General features: G+C 31.5%; 1 protein-coding gene across 2 annotated transcripts in view; it reads left to right on the top strand.

Annotated features, from left to right (window-relative positions):
* LOC106692574 (uncharacterized) overlaps positions 1-13,724 on the top strand; it is a 122,391-nt gene that overhangs the window by 28,721 nt on the left and 79,946 nt on the right. For both annotated transcript variants that reach the window (XM_067048586.1, XM_067048585.1), the window contains exon 2: positions 567-654. In XM_067048586.1, coding sequence (XP_066904687.1) covers positions 567-654 — 88 coding nt within the window. The remainder of the gene's footprint in view (positions 1-566; positions 655-13,724) is intronic.

The raw sequence follows: 13,724 nt of genomic DNA, 5'->3' as shown, positions 1-13,724 counted from the left end.
CTTTCTGCAATGCGAACACCACGCAATACGTTTTTGCTGGGTTTACCTGGTTATTGAGGTGGTATAGTTTTTCAACTATCCCCTGGCATTTTTTTTCCGCCCGTTTAAAGGCAAGTTTGGAGCTGTCGCTGCTGCTATAAATTGCGAGGTCGTAAATTGAAGCAGCAATTATGGCAATATTGTAGTTTTACCACCACGACATTCGCAGTGTATAAGAAGAAGAAGACGAGAGGAGACAGGACCGCCCCTCTATTAATAAAATAAAATGTTTGATTTGTGATCACTGTTTTTTCAAACGTATCGAAAACCTAAATCCTATAAGGTAAAAAATAAATTAAAAAAATAAGTAACAAAATCTATTCACCTTTTCAAGAGATAGAAGTGACTCGGAACAAAAGGCCGAAAATACCTTTTTGGAAGGAGGAGGCTCTGAAATACGTTGATCGGTTCAAAACTCCATATCGAAGATTAGAAACCTACAAAAATACTTTTCATTGTTTATACTTGAACATAAAATATATTTATATGATGTAGTGATATATTTCATTCGTCTTTTTTTATTCCAGGTTTTTCTGAGATTGAAACAGTAGCCCTTGCGTGCTTTCTCACCTTACTTCCTCTGTTCTTCGGACTCATATCATACTTCGGATTCCGGTGAGTGAAATTTTATGTCAATTTTTATAATTGAATACAATAACTAAGAAAATATTTATAAATACAGTGCTGGCTTTTATATTAAGCTGATATTTAATTTATTGTTTATATATGTAACTTAGTTTAATTAATTACTTCTTTTCAGCTTAGATTGAAGGTTTGACTTACTTTAGAATCTTTAATCCAGCCATCGTACAATTTTATGAGTTAAAAATAAAATTATTAAAAAATGATGAAGTCCTACTAGGTTTGTCGAAACGTCGGCATTTAATCAATAGTTTTTACCATTTTTTAAATGTTTTTTTGACCGCCATTCGAGCCATCTTAGTTTACCATACGTTCAACCATGACGCGTGTGGTTATAAGAGATGGTAATTCAAATATTTTATGAATTAATGTTTTTGGCATCACCTACTTTTTTAAAGCTAAAATTATAAATTGCTAAGAGAATCTTAATATTATAAAGATTTTGTTTAATACCTGCATCGTTTTATAACGTTTTCTTTGGAGATTTCTTTCTTGATTCATCTAAACTCTTGACTATTTCCTTGATGATTTAATTTTTTTTCCCAGCTGTGAAAAAATAATTTTTAAAACATCATCTAAGCTTCTTTAAATTTATTTAATAAATGCTTCACTATTTTGGTAACATTCAAATTTAAATGGAACCTTGAATGGTTCATTACGCTTACTGATTTAAAAAAGAGACTTCAGCGATCCGTTACGATACTGGGCTCACACTGCCTTAATTTCCGGATCGACATATATTGTATCTCTCGACCTTCACTTGATCAAAAAATGAAATATATATATTATACAATATACAAAAATATAATTTTTTTTTTCAGCTTGCTGTCATATATGTTTAAACTCTATTTACAGTTCACTCTGTAAATTTTGTTTAGATTTGGATATAAGATTTGTTTTTAATTGAAAAACATATAAAAACTATACAATGGCATTTACATAATTTATCACATTCCTACTCATTTGAAATCACCATTATAGTTATTAAAAATATTTTGAAAATTTCTAACTTGGTTGTTTACATTTTTAAATTAAACTTTTACAAACTGAATTTATATAATATGAATTGGTGCCCGAATGAAATATAATACTATTCCGCTATTTATAATTTTTATTGTTTAATTATGTATTAAGTAAACAAAAAAAAAATTAATTTAAAGCTTGCTCTAATTCAGAATCATTATCAGTATAATGTTAACCTCGACTCTATTTTTACTATAATAATATTTTAATTGTTCATTGTAGTTAATTTGACTAATACATTTTTTTTTTTGCAATTATTGGATGCAGTTACCATAACTGGCACCCGTGAATAGGTACTGCATTAGTAATAATGCACAGTGTTTCGAACTCTACGTTTCTCATCAAGAACTATCGCCCCGAAGTTCCTCACCTCACCACATCAGACCGGTCATTGTACCACCTGGATATGAAAGATAAAAACGAAACTTTACAGTTTAAACACCAGAAGGAGAAGAAATTGGAACAGAAACTACTTCAGTTTAGTGTAGGGACAATTTTCTTAAAAGCCTAGAAAAAATAAAATTCCATCTTTTCAACTTTGACCTGATTACGAAATATTATTAGGCAATCAAAAAATAAGAGAGAAACAGTAGCAAAGTTAGAATTAAAAGAATATAAGAATGAAATAAGAATAGAACAGCACCGTGGATTATATCTTTTCAACTATGAGGATGAAAAAATAAAACCAGGATTTATGGTAACGAAATAACAATAGACAGAAAGGTTAAAGAAACGATTTATTTACCATTATATTACTTACAAAAAGAAGAAATAGAGATAGTAAGCCGGCGATCACATAAGGAAGAAAACCAATTAATTGAACAAATTTCTAAATTAATTAGACCCAACCATATACCACCTTTAGAAAAACATAAGTTGGTTAGTTTATTAAAAAAAAAATCCGAAAGTATTTAAAAGAGATAACGATCCCCTTTCAGCTACGGACTTACTCGAACACAAAATCAGGACAAAAACAGATGATATTAAAAAAATTATAGATACCCACATCAATTTAGGGAGAATTTTAAAGAAGAAGCTTAGAAAATGTTAGATGCCAAAATTATTAGACCTTGTGATTCCCCATGAATCTCACTCGTATGTATAGCACCAAAAAAGGCAGATGCTTATGGAAAGAAAAAAAATAAGATTAGTTATAGACTACCGCAAAATTAATAGAGAAAAAACTCCAGACAAATTCCCACTACCAAACATATAACACCTTTAAGGCAAATTAGGAAAATCGACTATCAATCTACTATAAGCAAAGGACCTTTGTTCAGGATTTCACTAAATAAAAATGGAAAGAAATTTAATTCCCAAAACAGCATTTTCTACGGACCAAGGCCACTACGAATTTCTTCGCATGCCTTTTGGATTGTCAAATGCTCCAGCTACTTTCCAAAGAGCGATTAATACAATTTTTTCGCACAATATCACAATATACTAGTTTATATGGATGACATAATTAAATCCTCAGAAAACTACGATAACCATTGGAAATATTTAGAAACGGTACTCAAAAAAATAGAAAAATAGAATTTAAAAATTCCCTGTCGAACAGATCCACTACCATGGACTACATCTGGACAAACGATTAACCTGAAATCCTCACACAAGACGAAAACTGCACGTTGATTTCGACTAGCACAGCCCTTAATAGACAAAACTAAACTAAACTTCCAACTCATTACAAAAGACTGATCTGCATGACTATAGTAAGGCCAATCTTTACATATGGAGTTGAGCTTTGGGGCTCCACTAAACCTTCGAATTCACTCGTATCCAATCCTTACAACCCAAAATCCTTCGTAAAATCCTCAATCCTCCTTACTTTTTCACAAATAAAATCATACATAAGGAACTTAATGTTCCGTATGTAACCGATCTAGCCCGAACCAGATATCACTCCTTCCATTATAAACTCTCTAACCACTCAAACCTCCTAGTTTCTAATCTTGCATCCTCTTCCATTTCTGACAATCCTCCAGGTGCCTGAAAAGAAGATAGCCACGAGACCTGCTAATGTAAAATGTCATTAGAGTGCTACACTGATTTAACGGGGGTAGTTTCTCTACACGCCTGTAACACTCCATTTTAACTAAGATCAAATTTACTGAATGTATTATATAATATACAGTTGTAAATTTCAATAAAGATATTTTTAAAAAAATACAAATAGATAAGACAGAATTGATAAAAAAAGAACTTCTCTTTTTAGGACACATTATCAGCGAAAGAGTAATACAAACTTACCCAGAAAAAATATTAGCAGTCAAAAAATTTAAATTGCCCAAGACAGAAAAGGATATTAAAAGCTTTTTAGGATTAACTGGATTCTACAGGAAAACGATACCAAATTATGCAAAAATTGCTTCACCTCTAACGAAATGCCTGCGTAAAGAACAGAAACACATCAACCCATAATCATATACAGAAGCCTTTGAAAAATTAAAATTATTAAATTGTATTAGCCCTACTCTCATACTTTAATCAAGATTTCTACTAGACAACCAACGCAAGTAATTATGCCATTGGCGCAGTTTTAGCACAAAAAAAGGAAAATAAAGAAGTGCCTGTTTGTTTTGATTCGAGAACTGTAAATAAAGCCGAACAGAATTATTCCACAACAGAAAAAGATTGTTCAGCTGTTATATTGCCATGTAATCATTTTATACCATGATAAATATAAATATATATACTGACCATAAACCCCTTGAATATTTAAAAACATGCAAAACCCAGAATGCAAGACTAAGTAGATTAAAGATATTATTAGAAGATTTTGAGTATGACATAGAAGAAAAAGCGAATAAAGTCGCTGATCGCTAGAAATGGGAATAGGAGAACAAAACGAAAATCCAGAAGAACAAAATGAAGATTACGAAGAAAATAATAAGAATCATGAAATACAAGACGACAATGTATCCCTTGCGAAGCAACATTCACAAGATTCTTCAGGCAATAGAATACTAATTATTAACGACAAAAGTAAACGAATTAACGTAGAAAAACACCAAATTATAATTAGGAAAGGACACTCCGACATGAAGAACTATTTACTAACAAGGTACGGACTATTGTGGAATTTACCTGACCTTACCATGAAAAGAACATTGATAAAGAATAAAATTAACGGAGATCCTTAGACCTAATGTGACTTACGAAATATATTCCTCACCCACATCCAAGTCTATGGAAAGTGAAAACAATTAGAACGAAGGACTATTTAATAAAATAACTACTTTGATCAGAGAAAATTCCCGACTAATAGGATTAAAAGATTAGTACCTAATTAGTACCAGACGTAAAAGAAACGAATGATCAAAAATCACTCATTTTAGATAACCAGACTTCAAAGACATGTCACAGAGGAATTAATGAAACCTACCTCGCCCTAGAAACTAAATTTTATTGGTCAAACATGAAAGATCACATTAAGGACATCATAAAAAAATGTGAAATATGTAACAAAGTCTGTCATATTTTACAGAAGACCTATTCGACAAAAATTTCAGATTACACCGAAACCAAAAAGATCTTTTACAGACCTTATGATCAATACTATACATAGGTCCACCTATTACATTTATTTGATAGTAGACACATTTTCAAAGACAGTTTTTGGTTATTGTACAAACCACTATAACGCAATAGAAAGCATAAACCTAAAGTTATATCATGCGACAATGGACGAGAATTCGAATTTCTTCAAAGACTTTACAAAATGTTATAACTGACTATGCACTCTGCAACCCCCAATCGTACTTATCTAATATTAAATCGTGCCTGTTCAACATTATTAGAAATCCTTAGACTAATAAACTTAGAAAATAAAAAAGACGGTGTAAAATAAAAATTAGAACAGGCTATCATAGCATATAATAACTCCTTAAATCAGGATCTCAAAATGACAGCAACGAAATTACTTTTGGAATTGCAAACGAAATCTTTAATTAAACACCCGAAATTGAGGAATATTTAGTTCACAACTATCATGAAAAAATGAAACGACTCCATGAAGCGATTAAAGGAAATATAGAACAAAATAAGGAAAGATGTATAGGAAATCAAATCAAACAAGAGAAAATGCGCACATTCATCAAACGAAAAAGAAATCAGAACCCAAATGTTAAAACGGAAAATTTCAAGCAAAAGGTAAGAAAGGAAAACAAAAGAAATTACTTCATGACTAAGTAAAAAGACCTAAGAAAATCAAAAAGAAGCAACCCGATAAAAATAAAGAAGCTATTTATAATGAAGATATTGAGAAAATGATTCAGGAATTAGAAAATAATTCATATCCACCTGATTTTCCAGGAATTGACGAAGATGGCGTTGATTTTGATGGCGATTTATTTCAAGTCTATTTTTTTGACGATTACTCAATTATTTTATTTTATTTGTTTATATCTTTTATGTTTTCATATATATCGACAATATTGTAAATTTAAAATTATTTATACTCAAAAACCTACCTTAAACCCAAATGTACCCAAAAATCCACTACCTGATGACCAACAAAAACATTTTGATAGCAGAGCCAGAGTCTGGTAGAGTACATACAGAAAAATAGACAATTATCATGAAACAATTTAAATTTGTATTTTTCCCCAGAGGACTTAGCTCGAAAAAGTCCGGCGGAGTCAAGGAGCCAAGTGCGAGTGCACATGCACGGATAAGCCCGAAACCTAATTTTTTCTGATCCCTCTAAAACATAAAGAAACTGTGAATTAGTGAGTGATTTACTGTGAAAAAAGGAAATAAATTACCTTTTACTACCTTTAGTATTTTAAGGTTACCTGTAATGTTTATTGTTATATATGAAATATCCATTCTAAATGGTATTATTTTTAAATCCAGAGGTGAGGGGCCTCCTCGTGTTGTACCGCATAGAAGATAGAAAAAATAAAAACATTAATTAATAAAGACAATAGATAATGGTAAAGTAATAAGAAAACCGTCAGAAGTCGAAAAAGAAGTGTGGGTGAGGGGGGGGGGGAGTGCATCAGAAGAAGGAGTTATGAGGTGATGTTTATGGGGTTTTTGGAACCTATCCCTGCCACCTCGCAGGAAGGGGGGATGGAGTGATAGACTGGAATACTGGATTGAAGGAAGCAGGGACTGTCAAAGAATTTAATGTGTCTCCGTGTGATGTGTTGTTGTTCAGTTTCTAGCTGTAGTTCGTAATGAATGTGTCATGTTACGTCTTTCCAGAGATGTACCGCGACATATCTTCTGTAGTGTGCTGTTTTGATATTGTTGTAGTAATTTCAGGGCTGTTGGGTAGAGAAAATGTAGTAGTGGTGCGCTGTGTAGGAGTGATGGTCGTAGTATTACTTTGTAGATGAGTAATTTGAGTCTGAGTGACAGCCCTGGTGAGTAGATGAGGTGTTTAAGTTGGTATGATGTTGATTTGACGATTTGTATTCTGTTTTGTATGTATGCAGTGAATGATAGATGTGATTCTAGTTTCATCCCGAGGTATGTGAGATGTTTCTTGGTATGTATTGTCTGTTCGTTGAGTTTTGGTGCTCCGTTAGGTGTTTTCTTGTATGAGAAAGTGATGGTGGCCGTTTTTTGTGGGTTGATGTGAATCGAAACCTAAATCTGCAATCCCCGACTTCCTGTCAGCATGTCGTTCATTCCTAGCCAGCCAGTCAGTCAATCTCAGTATTCTCATTAAACTCATTGTGCCTTTTATTGATTATGTTGAGAATTAGTTTAATAGTTTAGTTCATTGTAGTTTTTTTTGACAAATAAAGATTTTTTTTTTTGCAATTATTGTAGGCTGTTACCACAATTTTTTAATTAGCTGACAGTGCCCTTGTATAATCCTGTTTCCCAACTTTAGGTAATCTTGTTCATATGAAGAAATATTGCACTTATTTGCTGTTCACGAACCTTTTAGGAACATCTTTGACTGCTCTTGTCTCCTGGTGTTCCACCACAATAGGTCAGCCTTACCCTCAGCAATCGCTTCAATGCGCCTTTTCTCATATCCGGGACTGGCAACGCATATTGGATTGGGTGTAATGGGGACATTCTCATATTCCCGACTGGCCAGGCAATATGCCCTCTCGTACTCTTTAATGCCTGTATGACCAAACACTCGTTCGACCCGCAGGTTGTTGGCTAAGAAAGGATAGCTCAAATTAATCTTACACTTTTGTTGCTACATTATTGTATATTGCACTAAATCGACATTTACAAAAAAACCTAGAAAATCAAAGAAACCATATATAGAAATATATAGAAAACTATACATACATAGGATTATTACAGAGAATAAATCATTGTTATTTATTTCATTATTGTCACATTGTTATTTTCAATTCTAGATTATATTCGAGTGGGAAAAAATTAGCAACATAAAATACGCCACTCGAATTATTTTGAATGTGCACAGTTTGGCCTGTTTAGCGTGCACGAATTAACTCCAGCGTACAAGTTAAGCAGTTAAATAAACTCGACAATAAGTTGATAGTATACTAATGTCATATTTCCAAATAAAAATGTATTTAATTAAGGTTTTATTTTTGTTTTATGGTAATTAAATTACATTCTATTTGCGATTAGTCTGTGAACAAAATTTTCAATTTTTTTTTCCATTTAACATTTTGAGGCCTTTTTACCTGACCTTCAAAATTTTGTTATTACAGCCAATCTTCCTTAAGTCTTGTAATCACAATGTTTTTTACATCACAAATCATTTTCTTATTCAGGTTAATTAAAAGACCTTATTACTTCTCTATCACACAACTTTTGTTGGTCAGATCATGTGATAGTGAAACATGAATATGTATTCAGTTAACTTCAGTAAGAAAATTATTTTAAAAATTCGTTTTATTTATATATAGGAAGTTGATTGTCTGTACTTAATACATAATAACGAAGATGGTCCAGATGAGGTCACAGAAAAAACTCAAATTATTAATATGGCTTACGTTAAATAGTTTAATAACTATTAGAGTTTTTTCTTTAACCGCACCCAGACCATCTTCCTTTTATTTATATATAATTAGCATAAAAATTAATAATTATTATGATGACATTGTAATAATAATTTTAAAACAAGAAATTCATTTAGGAAATGCTGAAGATCAAGTCATAATAATGTCATAAAAGTTTTGTAGAAAAAGAGACTGAATAGTTTCTGTATTGATATAGATACGTAAGGGAATTTAAAATGAACATATCTTATAATGATATTCAACAAAACAACAAATATATAAAAATAATAAGTAAATGAGTCGTTTAATTAATCGTCTAAGTTTGTAATCGGTAAAAATACAACTGTTGGCTTGTCGCACCAAACGCAGTCAAACCTTGCTGATGCACGTACCCTCATTGAATCAGACCATGCTCAAGTTGATTTAATTGTCAGTTTTCATATTTTTTATTAATTGCCATGAAAATAGAATGTTATTCATAAAACTTTTTCTCCTCAAACATTTCTGTTATGGACTCTTCGTAACATCTTCCATACTTCCTTTTCCTATGGCGGCTGTAGTACCTGCAATATAGTTTCCTTCTACAGAAACAGTTGTCAATTATCGCGTCTATATTAGGGACTAGCCCACAGACGGCGTAGCATCCATCCACCTCAACAAAAGACCTCAGGGCAAAACCTACATCCAAAATACAACGCACTCTCGCACGGACTGATTCTACCAGGTTTGTCAGCACATAGTAAGCGATTTCTTGTCGCGAAAGTCCTTCTGGATTGTTTTGGAGTGCTTCTACGACTAGGGGTGCCAATTTTTCTACAGTTAATGATCTTTTTGACATGGGAAAACATCAGGAAGAAATTTAAAATAATTATAGATAACAAAAATTTCGCACATGTTTGCATTAAGTTTTTTATTTATTTTTACAGAAATACGGCATATGTTCGCGATTCCAGTTTAATAAATATGGTGACCAAATAAAAGTTCTTAATACATAATTCAATAACACTATTAAATCATTGATACCGAATGAAACAATACTTCTTTTCATAAATATAAATGAGACTAATCCAGAGGTTTGGAACCTGTAGGACACGTCCCACTAGGGAAGCTCGAGAGTAATGCAAGGCATTGCATTTTAAATCAAACAAAAAAAAAAACTTTAGTCGAATCGAAGTAAAATAAGAAAGAACAGAAAAACGGTTTTGCTAAAATAACCGTTACCGGAAAAAGTCTCATTTATGCACTCTGAGTGCACTGAGCACATCTACCTCCAGATAAAAATGCATTATGTCCATTTCTAATTTTTTCAGATGAAAAAAAAACCTGAACTAAATTCATTTCTGCTGAACAACAATCTTAAAAGCTCAAAAAAACAATGAAATGAAGGGATATAAACCCAAATACTTTATAATTTGGCTTCTTGTCAACAATAATTTCTAATTCATATGCAAAATATTTTTTTTTTAATATGGACGATTGGAATTGTTTTAAAAACTCTAAATTCCCTGTAAAACGCATATTTTGTGGAAATGTGATTTCAAAAATCAATTGTTAGTTTAATTAAATTAATGAAAAATCATCAAATTCATGATCTGATGCAGAAATACTTTGTTACTGTATTGTAGAAATACAGTAAATACATTCTTCTCCAAAAAAAGTCCAATTAGTAATAAATTCAAATTATAACTAACATCTTTCCCAATTTTAAAATCACCATTCCACTAGACTATAATAAATTATTACTAATAATCATTTGACCAGCCTATGAAAGCAATTCTCGTTTCCGACATCTTTAAATGTCTTCTTTTTTTTAAATTATTTATTTAATGTAATTTACAACTGTACAAAATAATACAATAGGTAAATATGTAGTATGTTTCATATACACTTGAAAATCTTGGGAAGGAACCACCCATTGGTGGTACTTCAAACATTAATTTAAATTAGAAGGTCCCGTGGCCATCTTCTTTTCTGACGCCTCGGAGGATTATCAGGGATTGTTAAGGATGAAAAATTAAGAATTAATGGGTTAGGATGGTTAAGGAATTTGGAATGAAAAGACGCATATCTGTTTTGGGTCAAATCTGCAACGAATGGGATGTTAAGGTCTTTGTGAGTGAGTTTATTTGTGACGTAATAAGGAGCATCAAGGATTTTGGATTGTAACGATTGGATGCGGGAAGAATTTGATGGTTTGGTGGAGCCCCAGAGCTCAATTACATATGTCCAAATTGGTCTGATTATTGTAGTGTATACTAATTTTTTGTAATGAATGGGAAGTTTAGAGCGTTTGTCAAGTAAGTGTTGTAGCAATCGGAAGAGCAGTTTCTTGTCGTTTCAGTCATGTGTGTGGATTCCAAGGAAGTCTCTTGTCAGGATGGAGTCCTAAGTATCGAATCTGTTCAACAGGCGTTTCTTGAAATGTCAAAGTACAAACTTAATGGTTTTTAGCCTTCTGGCAGCAGAGCAAAAAACTTGGTATCCTATGACCACATATTAAAGCGGATGGTACAACAAGAAAAACGTTTTATTAAGATTAGAGATATATTTTTCAAATCAAACAAAAAAATGCTATACCCTTTGTAGCACCTTGATGACAATCATCAAAATGCTTTTATCAACCCATTCAAATATTTTTATATTCAAAGATTTTATTACATTTAAAATTATTATTAATTATAATAAAAAAAATACTTTATGATAAAAAATGTGTATATAATATTGTATATTATTGTGTTGCCCATTAAATTGATTACAATATCAGGCGATTAGATATTAATAATTAGATTGTCATGAGAATTAAGAGAGCGTAAAAATGTTTTGATAAAAAATGAGAACGCGGGTTCAAAAAAGTAGGAAACCACTGTTTTAGTGCTTAATTCACTTCCCTCGGCGATTAATCATGATGCTACAATTGTTTAGAAGATTCTAAAAAGTTCTACTTCTATAACCAAGAATCAAATAAATTCTAAACACCTTTTATCCAAGAAAGGTTAATTATTATAATGAAGTTAAAACTAAACTAGTTACCACCAAGATTGACCACAGCATGTCGGCTTTGTTCAACTACCGCAATACAGATTGCTGTTCAATGAATTGATGTAGAAGGGTGCTTCAACCTTGTTTAGTGATTGTCATCGTCGGGCTTACAGTGTGTCATTCCAATCTGTACCAAGTACAATTCCCGTTAGTATAATCGTTCTCAAATTCTCCAGATATTTTCAGTGTTATAATGTAATGGAAATGCTATACCTAGTCTAAAATTCTAATAAAAGGTATTACTGTATGATAAGTACTGCAAATCAATCAGGAACGCCAGAAATAAAAAGTATCTGATTGAATTAATATCTTCTACTGGAATAGTTGTTGTTGTTGATTGTTGCTTAAAGGCGTAAAACCCTCTGCTCATCAACGCCTATGGCATGATAAAAGTAAAAAAAAAGATAAAAAAAAAAAATTTAAAATCGAAGAGGAGTTATAATTTAGAAAGAAGGCGATGTGCTTTTTAAAAATTCAAACATTAATGTAATTTTAGCTTCCTCATCTGTGAGAGCTTCTGATAAATTTGGGGCCAGTTCTATCCTCTTTATTATTGGCAAATAGTGAGTACATTCTTCAAAAATATGTCTAATCGTGAGAATGGACTGACAATATTTGCACGTTGGAGGTGGCAGTTTTCTGATCAGGTAAGAGTGCGTGAGGAGAGACCTATTCTCAAGCGGGTTAGAGCAACTTCCTCCCTGCGGCTGTTGCGGTAGGATGTTGACCATGGTCTTAGAAGAGTTTATTAGAAATTAATATGAAAATACCACAGCACTGGCACAACGCAGTATAAAATATAAACATGAATTTGATTCTAATAATCCAGAAATATTAAACACAGTGAATCATAGTAAAAATAGAAGCAGTATACATCACTAAAAACATAGACAAAGCAATCAATATTAAAACAGGCATCAAGACTTTATGCACACATTATGTAGATATTGTAAATTTAGGGTTGTACAATAGTTATAGAATTTAGATTTATTTAATATTTTGTTGAATTGTTATTATATAATATTTGTTTTTTAATATATGTTTTTAAATTTAGATTGTTCATCTTTGTAGTAATAGAGGTTGGAGATTATTGTTACAGTTCTATCTAGTTGTTATCAAAGTTAAAGATAACCTTCAAGAAGGTAATTATTCTCCTTGTTTTATAAAATGTAATAGTTGATTATTATAGTATGTTTCATTTATTGACAATAATATGTTAATATTAGCATGATAAGACTAAGAAGGAGTAACTTATATATTATATAGAAATGTTAATCAGGTAAATAATCTTATAAATAATGGGTTAATGTTGTAATGTGTTAATTTTGAGAATTTGTTTCTAGCAACCTGAAGATGGAGGATAACCCCAAAACGTAGTTGTCTTTGTAAAAACTAATATAATTTAAACAAGGAAGATTATTATTCATTCACCATTTTCATATCTGATTTATTTATTTAAAATGGTTTAAAGTATCTGATCTTTTGCTTAGGTGTCTGATTGTATTCTCTATGTTCATGGTCTAGTTATACCTCTTATTAATGTTATTTTGAAAATTTAATTTTTCAATTAGAACGTAGTCATTCCATTTACAGGAGTGAGAAGTTTGTAAATGCAGATAAAAAGTTCATCATAGTAATTCCAATTTAGATTGCAGTGTTTTTAATTACTAATAACATAGAAATGACTTCGAGTAAAATAATCATTTAACAGAGTAGTGGCAGACGGGGCTATCCATAATTTTTATTTTTAAGAGGTATACTAAATTTATTAGGCATTCAAAATTGAATAGAACACTCATCTGGCATTCATGATATTGTGTAAATAGCATTTTATGTTGAAAATAGTTAACGTACTAGTACAAGAGCCCAAGAGTAGAAAAAAGGCAGTTATCTCACCCCAATTTTTGATTACTTTAATGAAAACTATGTATAATTAATAGTCAAAATTGATGAGTCTGCCAAGTATAGTTAGGGGAATAAAAAATGGCAGCTGTTTCAAAAACTTTAATATTTCATTCAGAGTTCTATTTC

The sequence above is a fragment of the Halyomorpha halys genome, unplaced genomic scaffold (genome assembly GCF_000696795.3).
Source record: "Halyomorpha halys isolate HHAL.00 unplaced genomic scaffold, Hhal_1.1 Scaffold61.1, whole genome shotgun sequence".
Lineage (NCBI taxonomy): Eukaryota > Metazoa > Arthropoda > Insecta > Hemiptera > Pentatomidae > Halyomorpha > Halyomorpha halys.
This window is presented reverse-complemented; position numbering and strand designations above follow the sequence as displayed.